The following is a 23,536-nucleotide window of genomic DNA, read 5'->3' as shown; positions in this document are numbered from 1 at the left end:
CCTGTAAACATAGATATTTTCACTGGTTGTTATTTTTCATGTTTTCATAAAAATACAGAAATGTCTTTAATCATACCCCTGCTTTTTAACAGCAGATGAATTGTTTATTTTCCATTGAGATATATTATGTGAAGAGTCTGTGAAACCATCAAACTAACAGTACATGAACTTTGGATTTTTTTGTTTCTTGGCAGATACCCTACTTTACAAATTAAAAAAAAGAGGATTTTCATGATCTCAAACCACTAGCATAAAACCGAAATCACAATACATTGTGGTATAGACCAAAATTTGACTGACTCATTGAATCCTTCTGCTTACCCTTCCGGAGCACCTGAGATCACCCCTAGTTTTTTGGTGGGGTTTGTGTTGTTTATTCTTTAATTTTCTATGTTGTGTCATGAGTGCTGTTGTTTGTTTGTCTTTTTTATTTTTAGCCATGGCGTTATCAGTTTGTTTTAGATTTATGAGTTTGACTGTCCCTTTGGTATCTTTCTTCCCTCTTTTTGAATCTGCTTATATAAATTTGAAGTTCAAATATAAAAATGTAACAATGGTCTTATCTGAAACAATTTCATTAAAAAGTCTGTTATTCTAGACCAAAACTTTTGGTAATCATTGCATGTAATAATTTTTAAACAATACAAAATCAGGTGATTATTTTTTAAGTAAGATGAAAGAGAAAAAGTCAATATAAATTCACTTCAAATGTGTTAATTTCATAAGTGGGTTAGAAGTTTATGGATAAAATCTCTTTTAATGACAATTACATGAAGAGATAGATGAGTTAGATTACTGTGGCACAAGCCTGTGTCACAATATATGACTATGCTTATTATTGAATCATTTTATTAAAGAAAAAATATAAAAGTAACTAAAAAATTATCTTACTTGTTAACAAAACCAATATCAAAATTATTTAAAAACAAAAACTTTTAAAGAGAACAAATTTAAAGGCCATGCAATTATTAAAAAATTTCTTCAAACAGATTTAGAATAAACCTGTTAATTCTTTGGCATGCCAACAAACCTGACGAGTTCTGGCTGAATGGGGACACATTTTCCTTAAAAGAGTGCCATGCCTTTTTAGGACTAGCTCTCCTGTCAAACTTAGACCTGTCTCCTTTGTAAGACTTTATGTAAACAATATCACTCTTAGCTAATTTTCCTGATTTTCTTTTCAGTAAATTATGTGGTTTGTACTCGTTAGGTCTCCATGTTAATGCTCTGTTCTTCTTTGCTACCCAAGAAGGAAAATTTCTCATGTATTTCAAAAAAAGTTTGAATATTCATGGAAATCTAGTTCTAAGGTAGCAATACACAGTTAGAAGTTTAGTTTCACATTATGGCCATGGTGAATTTTTATAATATGGAAGTTTTTGTAAATAAAATTGATTTTTAGATAATTGAAGAATAATATAGCCTTCTTAGTGGGTTTATATGCACATTTAAATTGTTTTTAGCATGTTTTATAGGCCATTTATCTGTTTGACAGTCCGTATTTTTTTACTATCCGTACTGTCCATAGGTCCATAAATTATTGTAGTGTTCATCAACATAGATTTGCACTCGATCTTTTCAATTCAATTTTATGGAAAAACAAGCAGAAATGCATATGATTTTTTTTTAGACCACTTGATAGATATAAACCTATGATTTCAGGAAAGGTATTAATGTAATTGATTGAAATTTTCCTTTGTACCAAATTTTGGAGACTTTTGTGATATGTTCACCCCCATTTTTGCTATATTTTGTATCTAAGAAATGCAGAATTTTGCCATGGTTACTTCCAATGGGGATTATATTTCACCATTATGACCATTAGAAATCAAATCTATGGAAGATTCTCTTTCTATAAATATATACATGCATAACACAAATATTAAGCCTTATTTGTTAGACAGGAGGGGAAAGAGGATGTTTAACAATTATGAGTGTCAATTTTAAGTTTTTTTCCTAACTGTGTATTGCTACCTAAAGTATTTAAAAGCAATTTCAAAATTTCCACCAGAATTCAAACAACTGTTTATATTACCTCTAATAACAAGATTTAAAATAACTTATTATTTTAATAACTTTATTATTCAGACAATTACTTCGTATCGTTATATATTGTTATAAGACATACAAAAGAGAAAAGTGCTATCAATCCATACATTTTGGTGCAAGGAAAACTGCACATACCATATTGTTTTTTGCCAGTAGTGCCTTGATATGATGGCTTATCTATGTATAGACAAAACACATACAGAATCAAGATTACAAAGAAAGATTGTGTGCATTTGTGCTTGTACAGAGGTGTGACATTCCAAACAACATTTGTGTGCTTAACTGGTCTCATGTATATCCTTTTTTATTGAGCAAAATCAATAAAAAATACATGTATTTGTAACTCTCTAAAACAGGGAGAGATCCGTTTGCGCCAAAAATGCTTCCTTTTGCGCCACAACTTTTTTTCTCAAATCCTACGTTTGCGCCACAACTTTTTTTCTCAAATCCTACGTTTGCGCCACATGTTTTTAAATTAGATGGTTTCATTTGCGCCAAAAATAAAACATACGATTGCGCCAGTTAAAAGAAAATTACTTCCTTACTCCTTTATTCGGACTTGGAACCGGCAGTGCAACACGGCACAGGTTTCCTTTTCTGAAACATATGTTTTTATTACTGCTGCTGCATGGGTACTTCCCAATTTAATGTTTGTAGTAGCTTTTAACTTCTTTTTATTGTCCAAAAACACAAACATTGAAGGATGAAATCCATAAAATAGTTAATAATAGTTCATAACAATAATAAAGCCCATACGCATGGTGGGATAAAAGCTCTGTGTCATCAACATTTGTGGCTAAAACATAAAGAGCAAAAACTTCTATTTTCTATATTGGCATATCTTTGTGAAGCAAAGCAATAAGTTTTATTCTCTCTTTCTGTACATTGACTGTCTAATGCTGCTTAAGTCATTTAATTCTCTTCAGAAACTCGTCTTTATGGTGAAATATCTCCTAACATGTGATACCTTTTGGGGCAAAAATAAGAATACATATATAGCAATCATTAATATTTATGATAGATATATGTACAGGTAAATTGGCGCAAATGAGTTCCGAATTTTGGCGCAATTGATACATTTTGAAAATTAAATTGGGCGCAAATGATACCCCTGAAAAACAGTAATTGGCGCAAAAGGACTGCTGCCCTAAAACAGACCATTTTCACTACTGTACTTTTTCACTATGGGTATAGCTGAAAATCATATTTTTCTGCTTTGTCCATGTGTATCTATAAATCATATTTTTCTGCTTTGCCCATGTGTATCTATAAATCCTATTTTTCTGCTTTGTCCATGTGTATCTATAAATCATATTTTTCTGCTTTGTCCATGTGTATCTATAAATCCTATTTTTCTGCTTTGCCCATGTGTATCTATAAATCCTATTTTTCTGCTTTGTCCATGTGTATCTATAAATCCTATTTTTCTGCTTTGTCCATGTGTATCTATAAATCATATTTTTCTGCTTTGCCCATGTGTATCTATAAATCATATTTTTCTGCTTTGTCCATGTGTATCTATAAATCCTATTTTTCTGCTTTGCCCATGTGTATCTATAAATCCTATTTTTCTGCTTTGTCCATGTGTATCTATAAATCCTATTTTTCTGCTTTGTCCATGTGTATCTATTAATCCTATTTTTCTGCTTTGTCCATGTGTATCTATAAATCCTATTTTTCTGCTTTGTCCATGTGTATCTATAAATCCTATTTTTCTGCTTTGCCCATGTGTATCTATAAATCATATTTTTCTGCTTTGTCCATGTGTATCTATAAATCATATTTTTCTGCTTTGCCCATGTGTATCTATAAATCATATTTTTCTGCTTTGTCCATGTGTATCTATAAATCATATTTTTCTGCTTTGTCCATGTGTATCTATAAATCATATTTTTCTGCTTTGTCCATGTGTATCTGTAAATCTAATTGGAAGTACAGCTGCTGATATTAGATTGTTGGAAGGCATAATTATTTTCCAAAGTACTTATCTACTGTATGAAATCTCAATACTTATCTGCTGTACAGAACAACAGCAGATCAAAGTAAGAGTGTATTTTTTTTTAGCTATGTTGGCAATGTGAGCTTTGATATATAATTCAATATCTTTTTTGTCAAACAATTATTTAATGTAAAATAAAATTTGTTCGCCTCATATTGTTGAAATAGGCACATAAACGTGGACAACAAAAATTAAGAAAAACCCTTTCCTAACATCAAAAAAAGTCTTCTACTTGACCACTGAAGATGTTTCTCAAATTCATCAGTTTACTAAAATTGAGTGTTTTGATAGAATTACATTAAAAAAAAATGCCTTTTCAATCCCACTAGGAAAGTAAACGCTTCTGTTGAAACTAAAGATGTAACTTCAAAGAATATAGTTTCCATAGATACTTTAAACCTTTAATCCAACTAATACTGAATGCAGTTTAACCATTTCCCTATACCACTTGTAAGAATATATCTAGTGGAAATGATTGCTACATTTTGTACATGTATATTGAGTTTCCTCCCTTTACCACTGTAGACATACCTGCAGCTCTTTTTGTGATTTGTCTCGGGTGAACAGAATATCTATCTAGTTTTGAAAATAACATAATCAGATGACAACTTAGAAATTTTAGAGTGAGTGCATAGAAAAAAATATAAACTGCCCTTAGGATTTTGTCAAAAGAACTAATTTTTCCTTCTGAAGGTAGACCTAAGCAAAGACCTGAAGGTATTTTTTTTTCTCCTTTTCTGTGATTTCTTTTTTTTTTTTTCTTTTAAGAGAAAAAACATTTACATCTCATGCATATATTTTAGATGTTTATCAGAATCTTATTTACTTAATAATTGGAAACAAGAATGTGTCCATTGTACATGGATGCCCCACTAGCACTATCATTTTCTATGTTTACTGGACTGTGAAATTGGGGTAAAACTCTAATTTGGCATTAAAATAAGAAAGATCATATCATAGGGGACATGTGTTCTAAGTTTCAAGTTGATTGGACCTCAACTTCATCAAAAACTACTTTGACCAAAAACTTTAACCTGAAATTTGCATTATCTTTCTTTGTTCAGTGAACCATGAAATTGGGATAAAAACTCTAATTTGGCATTAAAATTAGAAAGATCATATCATAGGGGACATGTGTTCTAAGTTTCAAGTTGATTGGACCTCAACTTTATCAAAAACTACCTTGACCAAAAAACTTTAACCTGAAGCGGGACAGACGGACGGACGAACCAACGGACCCACAGACCAGAAAACATAATGCCCCTCTACTATCGTAGGTGGAGCATAAAAAGAGGGTTGGGTTTTAAACTGCAAGGAGAAAAGTTAAGATTTGATCAGATAAAAGAACATTATAAAGCTCTCCAAATGGAACCAAATGTCTAAAAACAAAACCTTTAGACTTAGGGTCATTGAGTTTTTCTTTTCATTTTCATCAGATCTGATTTAGCCCCAAAACAACATGTGAAAATGTTGATTGATCTTTCTAGCCCTAGCTCGCAGTAGCAAGGGAACATTCCATTTATGACGCTAACGACATATAAGTTCGATTTTTTTCTCATGCAACATAAAAAATGTTTTGTTTCATTCATTGCTTTCAAACCTTTATTTACTGTAATCTTTCTGCAAATTTCAAAAACATAAATAAATCATTAGGGTCATAGTCTTTTGATATAGCTTAGCAAGTGCTATGTATGGTACCTGCTAAACCTTTTTCCAATAAGAATATCCTATGAAAAATGATGAATATTAGTTGTTGAGTAACGGATATATTCAACTTTTGAATCTTTCAATGTGTACAATTAATTTTCAATCTGATCACAGCCCACCTCCAATTATATACTTTATTACCTGAACATGTTCAAATTCTAGTTTAAATCAAATTACGGTAGAATGTTAAATATTTATTTAATCTGAGTATGTGCACAGTTTCAAACATTTAAAGGACATACTAAGTATGATATAAGGCATCTCCATAGCAAAGTTATTGAATATATGTATTTTTAACGTTTACATTGTATGCAAGTGTGAGCTATATCAATATTTAAGTTTGAGGAGGTCAAAATACATTCATTTATATCTATCTATGACAAAGTAGATTTGCAGGGGGTATTCTTGCTTTTAAAGATAGTAATTTTTTACTTTTATAGCAAATTTATTTTAAGACAATTGGTTGAAAAATAACAAGCTGAAAATTAATAAAACAATATTCAAAAGAGGGCAAATCGAAGGAAGAAGGGCGGAAAATACAGTATCAGAGACATGATAGACATGACAGAAAAAATGAGAAATTTCCATTTTTGAATGAGTGAGCCTCTGCTGCTGTTGATTTAGCTATTGCCTGAGTGACATAGTAGCCATATCAGACAAAAATAGTTATGCACAGTCTATCAAAGGAATTATTTCAAAAAGAGGATACCGAGAGAAAATATATGGTATTACTTATACTTAACAAACATTGACAGTACAAATTTTAAGCACCAGATGCCAATTTTAACAACAAATGTCTCTTCACTGATGCTGAAGGCCAAAATATCAAGAGCTAATAAAGCAAAACAGACAAAAAGTAAAAAATGACATAGACATCACGCCTTGCTAGTATACATCAGGGAATTATAGCAACTTAATCAAAATATTGTTCAATGATAATTTTTGCTGAAAATGTATCATAAAACAGACAAAATATCTATGGAGAAACCTATTTTTTAAACTAATAATATAGTTTTTCAGCCTTGTAACTTTTTGATTATTCATATCTATGCAAATATATATGTTAATTCTTACCTGTATCAAAATGTGTGGTTTTACCAAAATACTGGTCGTCACGTTCTGTATTCATTAAGTCTAATGATAGACGCTTATATTTTGGAACTTTAGGGGCCTGGAAAGATTTGTCTGGATATCCTTTGAACCTAAAATCCTGCCAGACAAGGGGCTGGGCAGGTGCTTGTCCTAAATTTCTTGGTGATGCTGAAATGAGAAATAATACTAGAACATTAAGTTTTTTAAGTTCAGAATTTTTTAATGCAGAAAGAAAGACAAAATTTGGTACATTTGTATCTAAGTTAAAAAAAAATTGTGGTATTTTTCATTAGAAAATGTCCGATTTCAGTCAACTTAATATAGGCTTACAAATGTAATTTCAAAGTGTTTGACATTTTTGTTCAGGTTGTTTCGAGTTTTTGTGCACCAAATGTCTTATAGTTTAGCTTTAACAATAAAACAATGGTGGCCTTGAAAGTACCTAAAGTTTGATTTACAAGTAAAACACATGTACATGTATCAGGAATCTGATGTTAAGAATTTATTGTTTGTTGATGTGGTTCATAAGTGTTTCTCTTTTCTTGTTTTAATGTACCGGTAGATTAGACCGCTGTTCCGTGTGAGCCAAGGCTCCGTTTTGAAGACCGCACTTTGACCTATAATGGTTTATTTTGTGAGTTGGATGGAGAGTTGTCTCATTGGCACTCATACCACATCTTCTTATATCTATAATAATTTTAAGTTTCAAAGATGCACTGTTTTGGCTGTTACAGTTAGTGTGAATGCATACATAAATTTTAGTCCTGTGGATTCATTTTATTTGTTGAATGCCAATTTTTGTTGATTTTGTAGGGTCAGGTGAATATTGAATTTCAAATCTTCAGCAGAATACAAAATTTCTATGGGCTTATATGCAGACCTTTGTAAAACCAGGAAATCAAATATCCACTTTTTTACAATTCAATTCAATTAAAAATGGGAAAATTTCAAATATCAGTACTTAAAACAATTGTTAATTCACTGAACCAACGGTCAAAGTCATCCATTACACCTATATAAATAAATAATAAGTTTTGTTCAATTTTTCAATTATCTCTTAAATTCTAATGCTCAGATTCGTAGATCTTAATCTAAATTCATGAGATCAATTTAGAAGTTCAGTTGAGGCTATTGGAGATTTCACAAGGATTTGATAAACTCTGGATAACTTATAGATTTCCAATTTATTTTTCATTCATTTTACCAATAACAGGGTAGGAGAGTTGAAATGGATTTAGTCAACAGTCCGTGAATCTTATCTCCTGTCTATTTGATTGGCTATATTGATCTGTAGGTATTGTTAAACAATAGTCCAATTTCATAAGGATTAAGTTTTCTCATTTTTATCAAGATATTACACAAAACAACCTATGATTAATTGTATTTTAGAATGCTTATATTTCCATGGTGTTGGTTAGATTTCATTTTTGTTTGTTTTTAAAATATTTGCAGGTGCTTGTCAATTAGCTTGATATATTTTCATTATAGTAAAATAGAAATTATGTATACTTTATTTAGGTGAGTGTCATGTTCAATAATACTCTCTTAAACAGTGCAGTCGCAGTTTTAAAAAAGTAACATAGTATTCATAAATAAAAAACAATAAATGGAACACAATAAAAAAAAAAAAAACACATGAAATATTAAGCCATTAAGGTAGCTGCTCAAATATTTCTCTGTAAAGCAATATGTATATAATACAGTGTCTGTGAAAAAACTATAAATAACACGCAGTGATTGATATTTAAAAAGCTTTAAAGTTCGATTAGACTTTGAATAAGCAAAGTGACAAAGTAAATGCACTGATGGGTAAAAAGGTTACCCATTAACCAAATAGTTCTCCATGTTTAAATATACAGTCCTATATATTTCACTCGTTGATACTTTCCAACTTATCTCAGTGCCGTATTCATTTACATGAGAAAGAGTTATCCAATTACATCGGAAATTTAACTTCCAATTATGTACATTCTTGACAAATTCTACAATTTAAATTTGTTTTGTCTACTTCACAAAACAATTGTTACCAAAGAATATAAATAACATGAGGTGTAAACAAAAAACAATACACATCCAATTGTAGAAAGATAATAAACACGGATAAGACAGATAAGCTACTATATCCCACATTACTAATTAAAGGTGAGCTAATAAATGGCTTTGTTATATGACTAAAGGCCCAATGGTCGTGTGGTAAGGTTGATATGTAACTATATATTATATGTCTAGAAAAAGAAATATATTAAAATACAATATTATGCTAAATGTTAATTTAAATTTAAAATATTATACTATCGGTAAACTATGATTATCAGTGTTTTGCTAGTAATTGTTTTTCTGATAGCCAGTATTACATGTACAAATAATAAAAGATACATGTGTGACTTCTCTAATATGCAGGGTATATACATGTACATTTCTTAGGGGAAAGAGTAGAAAGCCAAATATATTGCCCTAAGGTTCATAACAAATGTTAATTCTCTATCTCAAGGAAAAGAGAGTTGTTGGATTTCATTTTATTTTACTTACACAGTGTACAAATTGATATGTTGAATTTTTGTTTTATCTCCTTCGATAAGAACCATGCAAAAAAAGGAACTTGTTTTGTAAGTTTTTTTGAAATAAGCATGTTGACCAGAAAATGTCTTCTTCTTTTTTTTATCTATTGTTGGCTTGATGTCCTTTTATGTATACCAAACATTTTCTCTTATGTGTTTTATAAAATTATTGATACCCCACTGAGTGAACAGAAAAACTAACACACAACAGCAGGTATATCGTATACCTTGCTTTTTATGGAAATAAGTAGAGTGAGATTCAACAACCTTGAGTGATCTATATTAGGTGGATATTGTACAACTATCTAGACCATAGACCATTTATAAGGGTTCTCAAGGTAATTTGCAATATTATATCATGTTGAAAGTCTAGGTGATTTCCAGCCTAAATTGATAGTTAGGTCATAATAAGGAATAGTCCAAAAATGTTCATCCTTGCCCCTAACATAATCCCCAATACCAATTCTTATTTTATGTTAGATTCTAAGTACCCTGATTCTTTGGACACTTAAGTTGAATTCCAGAAACATTAATAAAGGTGAATTACCTGCCTATATAGATATAGGAAGATGTGGTATGAGTACCAATGAGACAACTCTCCATCCAAGTCACAATTAAAGTAAACCATTATCTAAGGTCAAAGTAATGTCTTTAACAAGGAGCCTTGGCTCACACCGAACAGCAAACTATAAAGGGTCCCAAAAATGACTAGTGTAAAAACATTCAAACAGGAAAAAGCAGCATTCAAAACTGTCAAAACAATGTTAAATGGGGATTGAGGTACATATTTGTGTTGAATGGGGATTGAGGTACATATTTGTGGTGAATGGGGATTGAGGTAAATATTTGTTTTGAATTTGAATTAAAATGCATTATAAGTTTGATTTGAATTGGTAAAATCTAAAGATAAAATTGAGAATGGAAATGGGGAATGTGTCAAAGAGACAACAACCCGACCAATTAAAAAACAACAGCAGAGGGACTAAACTAAAAGAACATGTGTTGGGTTCCTTTCCCTGAACAGAACAGTCTCTAAGACTGAAACAACTAAATTAAAGATGAAAAATCCTACTGACTGAGTTCTACACAAAAATTACAATATTAAAATAAGCATAAGCCCTCTTTTCCAGAAAGCCATCAGCCATTCAATAATTATATATAATGTGTCTACAATAAATGTTATATGCTCTGCTCTAACCATGCCAAAATAAACGACAATATAAAATAGAAAGTTCTGTGAAAATAACTTTATTTGGGTACCAATAAGTACTTTGTATGTGTTTTCTAAAGTCATGAAAGTTAATGTTCTATAGGAAAATATCCTTAAACATAAGACAAATTATCAGACAGGTTTTAGTTTTGAATGAAGTTCAAAAGTAAATACACAAAATATATTAATAAATTCAAGGGCATTGGTTGAAACTATTTAACAGAATTTAAAAATTATGAGTCCATTCATTTCTTTTTCAAAACTATTATATATATATTAGGTAAATAGTAATATATTAACCTAATGAAACATATCTGGTATATATATTGGCACCTATAGATAAAATATTTCCACAGATTTACCTAAAATTCCTTCAAAGTTACGTGTGCGTAGTTCCTGTAGGTCCTTAAGTTGGTGTACAATATAGTTGTCAAAATTCTGAAGTGCAGAGAAAATCCAATAAAAAAATCAACAAGTGTTCTAATATCCCAAAAACAACAGGAAATGTGAAAACGGAAAGTTTAAATAAATCCAAAAATAAATACTATATGTAAGATTAGAATTTTAAATGTATAGTAACGGTCTCCAGTCAATACTTCTATACAGTGGGATATAGGTATAATAGGTGAGATATATACCTATATTAACAAGTTTATGCAAGTCCTAAGAGTACTCAAAAAGATTTACAATTAAACCATCAATGGGGAGGAACTCTTTTGTGTTGGAGGTTTAAATAAGGGGCTTTGTGGGAGTTAATTAGTTATGGTATCAAAATAATGGATTAATTTGTCAAAATAAAGATTGATGATAAAATATCAATCAATTAAATGAATGAAAACTTTCTGTTATTAAAAAATAATAAACGTTAATATTTTTCTATATTTCAATGGAAACAACTACTTGGTACTTTTTGAAAATATAGTACATTTGTGATAAAATCTAAAACAACTCAAATTTAAAACATAATTAATATTATTAACAATGGCATTAAAATTCTGATTACACACCATGCAGTTGACATTTGGGTCAATATTAAAATCATTACGTTATCTGCATAAAAATTTACAAATCTAAACACTGGAACAATATTATCATTGGCATTCATAGTCATTGTGTTTTCAAAGATAAAGCTGGCTTTTTTTCTTCATATATGCTTTATTTATTTAATAATTAAAGACTCTATGACTCTACTAAGTTTCTAGGGTAAACCTTAATGCCTGTGAGCTGAAGAGCGGGGGGATAAAAAGAGTAACTGAACTTTCATGGCACAATTATGATTGAAATACATGTATATATATATAAAAAAAAAAAAAAATTCTTTTGAATCAATTTTATATAAAGAAGATGTGGTATGATTGCCAATGAGATAACTCTTCACAAGAGACCAAATGACACAAAATTAACAACTATAGGTCACCATATAGCCTTCAACAATAAGCAAAGCGCATAACATAGGCTGTCAAGTATAAAATTATGACAGTCAAGATGGTATCTACATAGTAAAATAAATTAAATTTTACAAAAATTTCATAACATCAATGTTATGTCATCACAAAGTACCTCTTGTTTTCTCATTCAATGATAAACATCTTATATAATGCATGTAAGAACTATTGATCAGAATAACATCCGTATAATAGAACATAACTCAAACATAATATAATCAAAGAAAACCTGTGATTTTATAGTCAATTAATTGCTTGGTGCAAATTGAAAATCATTGAATATTTAATGTACTAGATTATGCAACTATAAAACCAATGCTTATGGGAAATTCAGTTTAATATAACAAATAATTAAATCAGTTAAAGATTTATAAGCAGCGTGACAAATTGACCTTGTTTTTATGTAATAGCTGTCTATCTTGGGTCAGTTTCACAAAAAAAATTTTACGACTAAGATTGCTTTTAAGTCATGAACAAATCAGTATACTTTTAATACGATTAGTCTTAGTCGTAAGTTTTTTTTGTGAAATCAACATCTGATCTTTACAATATTTCAATCTTTTGAATATCTATATAAACTACATTATTTTTTAAGTTATATAATGCCAGATATAATGCTAGGCAATAGAGTCATGGGGTCGCAATGGACTAGGAAGAAAATATTAGCAGGCAGTTCTTTGGAATGTCCATAACTAATAAGAGGGAGAATGATGTCCATTGAAACAACTGTCCAGGAGACTTAAGGAAGGGTCAAGTTTACAGAACATCTTAAAGTAAAACTGTAGGGGTTTTAAACGAAGAGGATAGACACTTGCTTTTCAGATTTTATATAACATGTATAATATTACCATAGACTTTAATACATTTATATTGTTTTAAAGTACTCTAGCTTTATATAGGTAATTGTTTACAGGAAATATTTAGGAATAAAACATTTATATGTTAAAAAAAAAAAGTCCTATAGCTATCACCCAAGAAATTAAGTTTTTCCTTCCAAAACAGTCATGTCACCTGACCTCAAGTGACTGAACATAGAGAATAATACATGGCAAAATCCGTATCATATGTCGTATCATCCCGAGACATCAATATCAGCCCAAGGGCCTTTAGGCCCGAGGGATGATATTGGTCGAGGGTGATACGGCATGTGATACTGATTTTGCCATGTATTATACACTTTATCATATATTTCAACAGAAGAGTATTATATTATATGAATTGTTTTCTGATCCATAGCACTGGGTTACCTTCAGTTCTACTTTTGTCTTGTTTCAAAGACCTTAAAAGAACTGCTCAATACTTTGCGTGCTGTTGTTTTAAAAATATTTTGTTTATTATTGTATTAATTTGTGTGTTTTGTATTTTTCATAGTTTGTGCCAAAAAATATGAAAACTTGACGTTCGTGACGTCACATACAATATGAAAACTCGACGTTCGTGACGTCACATACCAAACAATGACGTCATTCAAAAAATTTACCTATTTTGAGGAAAATTTTTCTTAAGCAAAAAAAAAACCAAAACTAACTTTATGTAAAAAAAAAAAAAAAAAAAAAAAAAGTAGGGGTGTGATAAAGGGTAGGGGTGTGATAAAGGGTATGCGATAAAGGGTGCGCATCAAAGTTGCGCGATATGGATTAAACAGCAGGCTATTTATCACATATGCAAAACTACTGTATTTACTACTAAACATATGATAAATTATTATAACCAACTACTTTTACTGTTCAGTTCATAAACAGTCAATATTAGATGGTTGTTACATGTCAATAACGATATACTAGTATAGAGTACATATTTGACCACGGTTTTAGAACTTCAGGTCATAGTTATAGATATTTAAATCGTTTATTGATGATCGTTGATCTAATCAAACACAGACACTGTATATCCTTGAGACCAAATCAATCACGGTTTATGAAATGGTTGGTGTCCCCCGTAATTACTTGTCAAACAAAACATAAAAAGACTGCTAGGGTGACAGAAAAATGTTAGTTACCATAAAGAGTTATCAGTTCATGTATCTGTAATCATTGACAGTTAAATTATTGATAAAAAGAATATTATATCATTTGCACTGAAACATATCTTCTATAAATTTTAAATTTCCTTATAATACAGATTAAAAGGCTAATTTTACTTTGAGTATCACTTTTTTTAATCTTTTATTTTAAATGGCATTATATCATCATGACCATAGTTGAGGGAGGATAGGACCTTTATCAGGACTCCAGGATCGGGTGTTTTCATGGTCGGGATTTCAAGATTGACCCTGTTTGCCTTTTGGGAACCGGGAATTTTTTATTTGAATTTCGGGGTGTCGGGATTGAAATTTATTTACATTCGGGACCTGGGGATTCCGTGTTTTTAAGTCCAGGATTTTGGGATCAGGACCCCTCCTACCACCCCCCCCCCCCTTTCTAGATGTATGGATAATTTATATAGATAAGTTTCTGAAACTATGAAGACAAAAGGAAGAATAAAAAACAGGGTTTTTTTTCTTAAATTTTATTCTTCATATTTTGCTTTGTCTTGAATATGTATGTAAAATCAAATTACACGTAAGCCTTCTGTGAATGATGCCTATCCATATCTTATTAGTTTATGTCAGTAATATTTTTGACATTGACTTTGCTAAAAGTAAACAATATAAATACATCTTATCCTGTATTTTATTCGCTTTTATAAAGTTTTGAACTAAAAAAATTAACTGACAATTAAAATCTTTTCTATTTCAAAACCTGTGGCAAAATATACTAAAATATTTATCCAAATCAATGAAAGATATTATACAAGGCCGATAAATTAGAAATTCCAAAATAATTAAATCTTTTAATCAGCTTGTCATTACAATGCAATTTGATCTGAAAGGCTTGAAGTTGATATAAATTGCTTACAGATAAAATATATATAACCTGCACTTAAATGAAAACAAAACGTCTGCCAATTCTAAAATAGTTCACACTTAATTCAATTATATTTAGAAGGTCATAACAGATCATTAATTGTCTATACAGTATCATATAATATTTTGAATTTATTTTTGTGCAACATTTCTTTTCTTATGCCAATTTTTTGCACTGGATCGAATTTTAAATCAATTACACAATAAACATATGATAAACAAAGAACTAAGACTTTCTTGGTATGTTTTTAAGGTCTTTTTATCTTTCATTTTATTATTGAATGGGAGATAACTCAAACTGTTTCAAGTAGAACATAAGATTTAATATTTAGATTGTACCCAAGTTATGAAACAAAATATTTTGAATAAACACATGAAACCTTATAACTTCTTTGGGTGATTAGAAATTGAAAAGAATTTTTAAATGGATCTAAATTTGGAATTTTAATTTCCTGTTTCAAAAATTTCAAAACAAATTGCTAAAACTATACAGCCTATAAATTGGACAATAACAATTATATATCATATTTACATAAATGAAGAATTAGTAACTTTGGGCTAATTCAGGAGTGTTCATTATATTTTCCAATAAGAAAGATGGCACTTTTTGTGGCAAAAACGAATTATCATATCACCTATAGATACATATTACATACAATAAAAAAAAAGTTGTGGGCGGTAGATTGTCAAATAGTAAGTCCTAAATATAACTATAAATCTGTATTAATCTAATAATCCAAACCAAAAATACAGTTCTCATAATAAACTTGTCCTCTGCTGAAGAGTCTTTTTAAGTTCTATTTATTTTACAATTTACACACAGACAGTGAGGTATACTTCATAAGAGGAACAGCAAACAATTCAAATCATCGAAGAGGTTTAAAAAGATTATAAATATTACAGTTTACTGGGATACAGATAATTATGTGTTATTAACAATCATGACGTTGAGTTTTTTTTAGATTTCATTTTCTTTCTCTTTCTCATAACAATTTCCATCAATAAAAAAATGTTATTTGATATCAGCTTGGCAAAAAGGTATATACTGACACAAGGTTTTGGGGAGACACTTAAGGAAGATACGGATTTCATTGGGCTGCATCTCCTCTGAAACCATACAAAGTCTGAAATATTAATGTAGTGTTTTGTGCTTCCTTAATTTGTCAATGACACAATCTTTTTTCCACTTGCCCAATTGTACCACAATTTCGAGGTCATCTTCTAGTTCAAAGTCTGAAATATTCGTGATATGATGTATAAATGTAGTGTTTTGTGCTTCCTAAATTTGTCAATGAAACAATCTTTTTTCCACTTGCCCAATTGTACCACAATTTCGAGGTCATCTTCTAGTTCTTTTAAAAATTGGAACCCAGTAAAATGCCAAGCTTTATATATTCAACATAAAATTGAGAATGGAAATGGCCACTTTGTGAATAATAACAGAACTAAGCTTACATTTACTTTTCTACATTGGCTAGAGGTATAGGGGGAGGGTTGAGATCTCACAAACATGTTTAATCCCGCCCGATATTTGCGTCTGTCCCAAGTCAGGAGCCTCTGGCCTTTGTTAGTCTTGTATTAATTTAATTTTAGTTTCTTGTGTACAATTTGGAAATTAGTATGGCGTTCATTATCACTGAACTAGTATATATTTGTTTAGGAGCCAATTGAAGGACGCCTCCGGGTGCGTGAATTTCTCGCTACATTGAAGACCTGTTGGTGACCTTCTGCTGTTGTGTTTTTTTCTATGGTCGGGTTGTTGTCTCTTTGGCACAATTCCCCATTTCCATTCTCAATTTTATCATAAATGGTTAGAATTCCTAAATGGACTATTTTCATGACAAATATTAAAACTTCAATCTATCATAACTTGTACTGATATTAATAAACTTGTATTTGCTTTGATTGGAGTGGATGTATAATAACTTTATTCCAGGACCTTTAGAATGAATGGGGTACTAAAATTTCAACTTTTAAAAAACTCACAGAACAATCTAGTCCAAAGAACAAAAATCTCTCTAGACTTTTTGTATATGCTATCCCAAGAGGGTGTGTTTTAGATTTAAACTTAATAAATTGAACTCAGAACCTTTAAGAAATTAAAAAAATATTGAAACATTCGTAACAAGGTCTTTTTATGTGGTTCTTAAATATATCTCCTTGAAAACTTGAAAATAAATACAATGTAATTTTTTTGGCAATTTTTACAATTACATTTTAAATATGAGTATCTCAATGTTATTAAATCCCAAGTAGTTTTCAGATTTTACATTTAAATATCAAATGTTTGAAACTTTAAAAGTTAAAAAAAAATTAACAATATTTCAAGATTACATAACACAAGTTCAAAGTTATCATTTGTGCACAAAAGATTATAACAAGCATGTCTTCTCATGCTTTGTTATTTTGACAGTAATTTAAAAGTAATGATAAACTATGAAAAGGAATCGAAATAAATATAACTTTTCACCCAGATAGACAACTACTTAAGTATTTTACTTTTCAAAATTCAAATTTCACTTAAATCAGGCAGACAAACTTTCTACTTTTCATATTAGAATAACAAAATGTTACACTTTGTAAAATAACGTTACTTATGCTGAATGAGTAGAAATATCAAACTTAGACTTTCAAATTAATAAACGTAATCCCTAAAATATATTTTGTACCTGGCTTTTGTAGTTTAAATCATAAATCCCATCAAAATAACATCTACTCTGGAATATTCCAAATAAACTTAAAGAAACAGAAAGACAACTGAATGAATGAATGAGTTTAAACAAACATGGTTACCAAAGCGATCTGCCTAATGAAGTCAACAAGGATATTGTTTTAACGATAATATTTAACATAAGATGGCATTCTGACACAAAATAATACTGAATAATACATTAGAAATACTTGAGAGAATATCTGAACAATTAATTCTACACTCGCCATCAGGCACGAGGTATCACGTAAATTCATTGAATAAATTTTTTATGATATGGCCTTTGGAGTCCAACCTGTGTTAATTGTTAATAATTAATAAGTCGTTTACTTAGAACAGATCTTATCTTTCTTAAGTATACATAATCGTCATGACAACAATAGAGGACAGACTAATACCATGAATCCTCAAAGGTGTTGTTAATTTCTTATCTAATAATTAGTGGAACAGTACCTAATGAAGATTAACAAATGGGAGGTAACTCTGATAAAAAAGTATTTTATATCATCATAACAAATTAAAGTACTACAAGTACAAAGAAATGCTTGAGAAAATCAGTGGGCGCTAAAAGTGTAATGTACAGACAGGCTTGTAACATTTTCTCTATTTATAAGATACCTCATAAGAGACAAGTACATCTTTATATATACTTTCGATATTGTTAAAGAATAATTTCATCTATCCTGAGTATGGTATTGCCAAAGCATTTTATTCAGAAGAGATCAACATACCATTTTCAACTATAGACCACCCTCTATGCAATTTGACAAGATCTAATGAAATCATGCCAATTCAAAAAAAGTTGTGAATTAATTTAACAGATACTATCAAAGATCTTCCAACAAGACCAAAAACCAAATTCTCTACATGAAGCCATTATATTCTGGTATTCCGTAAGATTTAAAGACTGAAATAACCATTATATAAAGAATCATCTAACCAGTGTTCTCCCCAGAATTTTCAAATAGCACAATAGAAATCAACATAGCACTGGTTTTCCAAAACATATAGCACCATGTCCCCTATACATTCTATTCTAACATGACGTCCTTCAAACGCTTTGAGTACACACCCGTGGTAAAATATGAATATATTGCCAGTGCTGTTCTGATTGTACTCCCACGTCATATGCTTTTTTATGAATGAGATACCCGACGTCATAGAACAATGACGTTAGAATGTAAGCATTTTAAGGGAAAATACACGCTTGTGAATCCGAAAATCATCACAAGGAAACATACACAAATGATGCTAAAATGTGGCAAAAGCCCTTTATTGTACATCATATAAGACATATAAATAAATTATCATTCAAATTCATCCAAAACTGTCTAAATACATTATTTTAAATAGTTTAAGCATGTCACTAATGCAGTTTGCTCCGTTCTTTTACGCTAGTTTATTAGTGCGTTTATTTATGGGAACGGAAAATATTTGCCTACACCTAGAGCGCTTCGATCCAAAAGAATTGCCGTATGTGTCCTATCAGAATCGAAATAATTCATGGGGGCTTGAATTTATCTAGATTTTACCACGGGTTGTCCCTTTATGCCGATATTTTACCCCTCGCTATCGCTCAGGGGTAAAATATTTGTCATAAAGGGCCAACCTGTGGTAAAATCACGATATATTCAAGCCCCCATGAATTATTTCTTAATTATAAAATCACCCAAGATAGCACCATGGTAGAAAATATGTAACCAGGGTACCACGGTGCTTTAAGGCCCTGGGGAGAACACTGATCTAATGCCAATGACTATCAACATTGGGTGACATTTCTCTTTATTTTCATTTAGATACTTCTAGGCAACATTTCATTTACAAGATTTTATTCTCATTAAGTCATTTAGTTCACAAATATGTGTGAAGAACCAACGGAAATTGATCGTCTAGTAAATGTATAATTATTGTTACGGAAGAAACGAGAGTTCCACTTCATTTCTCCAACAAAACACTTTAATTAGTCAACTTAAGTGATAAGAATCCAGGTATATCGATAATAAAGTAACATTGATTTTTTTCCACTGGTCCTAAAAGACCAATGTAATTAAACCGAAATTGTTAAGAAGTAAGTTATATAAAAGCGCTGTTCACCACCATATATCAAGGTTTATTACATTAAGAGAAATTTGTGTAATAGGTTAATTATATCGATACATTTTGATTTTTATTATTAGGTGAGTGGCAGATTGCCATGTTAAACAGTTATTGGTTAATATCAATGGTAAAATAAACCATATACGATGTGGAATTTTAATTTTAATTCAGGTATAAGGACCTTCACACTTGTTATTTTTTTTCTTCGAAAAATTATGAAATAAAATTTCTGCTTTAAAATTGACAAATTAATTATTCTGACAGAACTAAAGAACATTAAGATATAGCGAAAGAAATTGTCATACATATGTGATGTTTTCAGTTTTTTGGGGGTATTTTTTCTTTTTTTGAAAAGAGTTAGGTTGAAAAAAAGTAAAACACTCTAATCTTTTAAATTTTTTTTCAATTATGATTGACAAATGAATAGGACAGAATTAGTCTGGTCATTTCAATGACAAAATATCATTTGTGATATATGCTTACTACATGTATAACCACAGTAATCTTTTGAGCCTTTTAACAGTAATATTTATAAAGATACTCAGGCTCATTCAGAAAGTCTGAAGTAATCAATAGTTAGGCCACAATTAAAAATATTTTGGTTTGCCAAAACCCTACCCAAAGGTTGAGACAGTTGGTAGGTATGTAGGCATTTTCTTTTTTTTTTTTTCAAAAAGAGAAATTGAAGTATCGGGTGTTTATTAGTCTTCATGCCTATTTGATTAAAAAAAAAAATCTTAAATCAGGACAATAAAAGAATTTGAGTGGGCAGCATTTTTCTGGGTAGGTAGCGTTTGGGCAAACAAACCTATTCTTTTTTATGGCCTTATTTGAATTAATCCATAAATGGGTTAATTGGAATAGCTACAATTTAATGACTTTTTATCTCTGTATATTTGCAATTTTAAATTTCATTCCAAATAATAAACTGATACTTTTTAAAAAGTAATTTTTAGGACTTATAAGTTAAATTATTTTTTAACAACCTTATAAACATATAATTAAAACATGTATGATATTGCATGATTAAATCTTAAGGGAAACATTTACTCCAATTATCGGAAATTTAAATAGCTATAGTTATCGAAAATAAGAGTGGTTGCTAATATTGAATTTCACAACAAACAAAGACTTTAAATGCCTCCGTAAATCGTTCTTCCAAGGTTTGTCAATCAAGCTGAAACCTTAATTCCTTTAGTTAACAATAGGAACTAATTCTATAAAGTATCTCAACTAGGAATGTCAATATTTTTTCTAAAATTATACATGGTTTTAAGTCTTTAACTTATATCATCTCAAAATTAAACATTTCACAATTGTTTGATAAGCTAAAAGTCTATTTATTCTGTTGTTAGCACCAAGTGCTTCTCCTATGCTCAGTTCATTCACTACGAACCCAAGTCTAATTGAAGTTGCAAAAAATGGAGAATATAGGTTCATAGGTCAACAAATGCTGCTCACACAATCACATTTCCATGTTAACTTGTTAAGTAAACCAAAAATTATAGGTAAAAAAAAACTCATTTGGCATTTATTCAGAAAACTTCAAATCATAATGAACGTTCAAAGTTTCCAGTTGTGACCACAGCTTCATGTTAAATTAATTACCTTAAACCAAAATTTAAATCTGATGTACAATTGGACAGACCATTAGTGGAACAACCAAAGGACTCAAGAAAATGTGATGCAGTCCACTATTGTCACGATTGTAGGCAGAGCACAAAAATCTTACCAAGGAACAATTAAAAAATAATACTCTGCAAATTTTTCATATTAAAGAGTGTCCAAAATAATCACAGAGTTACGGTATAAACATCATAATATTTAGGAAACAGGAAGTAAGACTTGAATTCTCAGAAAAATTTGCCTCATAAGGTAAAAAACTAAGTGCCAATAAAAAAAAATATTTTGAGGACCTTCATGAAATGAGAATCAATATGACATCGCCCTCGGACCCCTAAGACCTTTATTCTAGGCATCAATAATTTTAAGACAAAAAAGAAGACTTTAGTTAAAGCATTGTACAAAGTAGTTTTGACAGTTTCATGTTTATAATGGTTGATTGGTAATTTCATAACATCAAATATTTATAGCTTTAATTTGTAAAATGTATTATGTGAAATGAATGTCATTACGAGAACATCCTCACATAATTGGTATTGATCCTATCCCATATTTATACAATTAATTATTAAATGTTATAGGATCATAAAACTTTTTAATCATTTTAACATGTATTAACTGTTAAAATATAATCAACACAAACATTTTAAAAGGAAAATGAAACAATTTGTCAGGTTTTTAAAACAAGGCAGATAAAAGAGCGTGAAGATTTTCTGTGAATTATAGCACTATCTGATAATTTTGCAGTTAAAGAAATATAAATAGCTTTTTTCATTGTTTTTGTATGATTTAATGAAGTATCGTATACACATCAATTGGACAGCAACCCAAAAGAACATCTAGAGGGCAACATAGTCTTCAACACAGGACAGACATCCACAATGTCAAGCTCCCTGGTTTTTTTTTATTCATCATTTTGTTTTGATTCTTTAAGTGGAAGAAGTCTGTTGGAACAAAATTATTGATGCATCTTTTGCAAACATCCCTCAGATAAATTTCTAATAAATTACATACATGTGTATCGATTCAATTGAATGTCATTCATCATTGAAAATCACATCCGAGTAATATTTATACTGTGACTATCAAAATGTCATCAATATCCAGTTTGTACCATTATCATGGAGAAATATTTCTGCAGATTACTTGTCAAATATGACAAATATATATATAATATAAAAATAATAAACCACCCCTTTAACATGTTCCAATATCCTTTAAAGATTTATAACAAGTTAAAATGTACCATTATCAACAAAACACATCAGCCGTCAATTTAAATTATGTTTTATCGGAGATGATCAGTAAATCCTTAACTTTTAGATTGATTTCTACCACCTCTTTATTTTACCTACAGGAAGAAATAATAGTCGTGAAATTGGCAATCATTAATCTCAGGTGGAGGGGATGTAATGAAGGGACTCAAACCAAATCCCCATACAAATCTGGGTATCATGAATATAATCCATTGAGTTTTGAACTAAAAAGCTGAAAATTATACAAAGCTTTTTGATATTTCAAATATTCTAGAAGACATGATGATGAATTTTAACAGCAGATATTATCATTCTGTCAATATATTCATCAAAGTCGTCAAAGTCACCGATGTCACCATTATAATTTTTCAAATATCATTCAAACAGGATATTTATAAGTTAGTGAAGTCTTAAAAAGCTGTGTTACTTTATAACTGGTGGTTTCCATTTGCTTCGAACTTTAAAATTGCCAATAAAATAAATTAATACTCATAATTTCATTTATCATGTTTATTAGAATTAGCCAAACCATCTTAAAGTGTAAATGTAATTTCAGTCTTCACGCTGAGTGGCAGCCCAGACAGCCAGGCTAGTAAAATTGCTCTGGGCCTGTAAAAATCATATCAACAGGCCAACAGAATCTAACTAAAAATTTTCAAAAATTGAATCTCGGGCCTGTAATTTTTATAGTTCATCGTGAAGGCTGTAATTTTGGTAAAAACTTTGCTTTTAAAAATCTCCCATGGTGAAAAAAGCTCTAGAGAAAATTAATGTGAAACAAGGTGTCAAAAGCATTTTTTTTCCTAATCCTTCTTTCCAACAAAATACAATTCTTGACAAACATTACAAAAGCTCTGTTTAAATAATAAATTGTATCAAATTCAA

At 30.1% G+C, this 23,536-nt stretch overlaps 1 protein-coding gene across 50 annotated transcripts in view; it reads right to left on the bottom strand.

Moving 5' to 3' along the window:
* The window catches only part of LOC139512077 (trichoplein keratin filament-binding protein-like), an 88,404-nt gene that overhangs the window by 59,475 nt on the left and 5,393 nt on the right, over positions 1 to 23,536 (bottom strand). For 20 of the 50 annotated variants that reach the window (XM_071299424.1, XM_071299428.1, XM_071299431.1 and 17 more), the window contains exons 2-3: positions 10,978 to 11,053; positions 6,830 to 7,015 (exon numbers count right to left, since the gene is read on the bottom strand). In XM_071299424.1, coding sequence (XP_071155525.1) covers positions 6,830 to 7,015; positions 10,978 to 11,053 — 262 coding nt within the window. Of the gene's footprint in view, positions 1 to 4,579; positions 4,625 to 6,829; positions 7,016 to 10,977; positions 11,054 to 23,536 lie in introns of all 50 variants that reach the window. The other 30 variants (XM_071299410.1, XM_071299419.1, XM_071299422.1 and 27 more) reach the window with 2 other exon arrangements.

The sequence above is a fragment of the Mytilus edulis genome, chromosome 2 (genome assembly GCF_963676685.1).
Source record: "Mytilus edulis chromosome 2, xbMytEdul2.2, whole genome shotgun sequence".
In the NCBI taxonomy this organism is placed as follows: Eukaryota; Metazoa; Mollusca; class Bivalvia; order Mytilida; family Mytilidae; genus Mytilus; species Mytilus edulis.
This window is presented reverse-complemented; position numbering and strand designations above follow the sequence as displayed.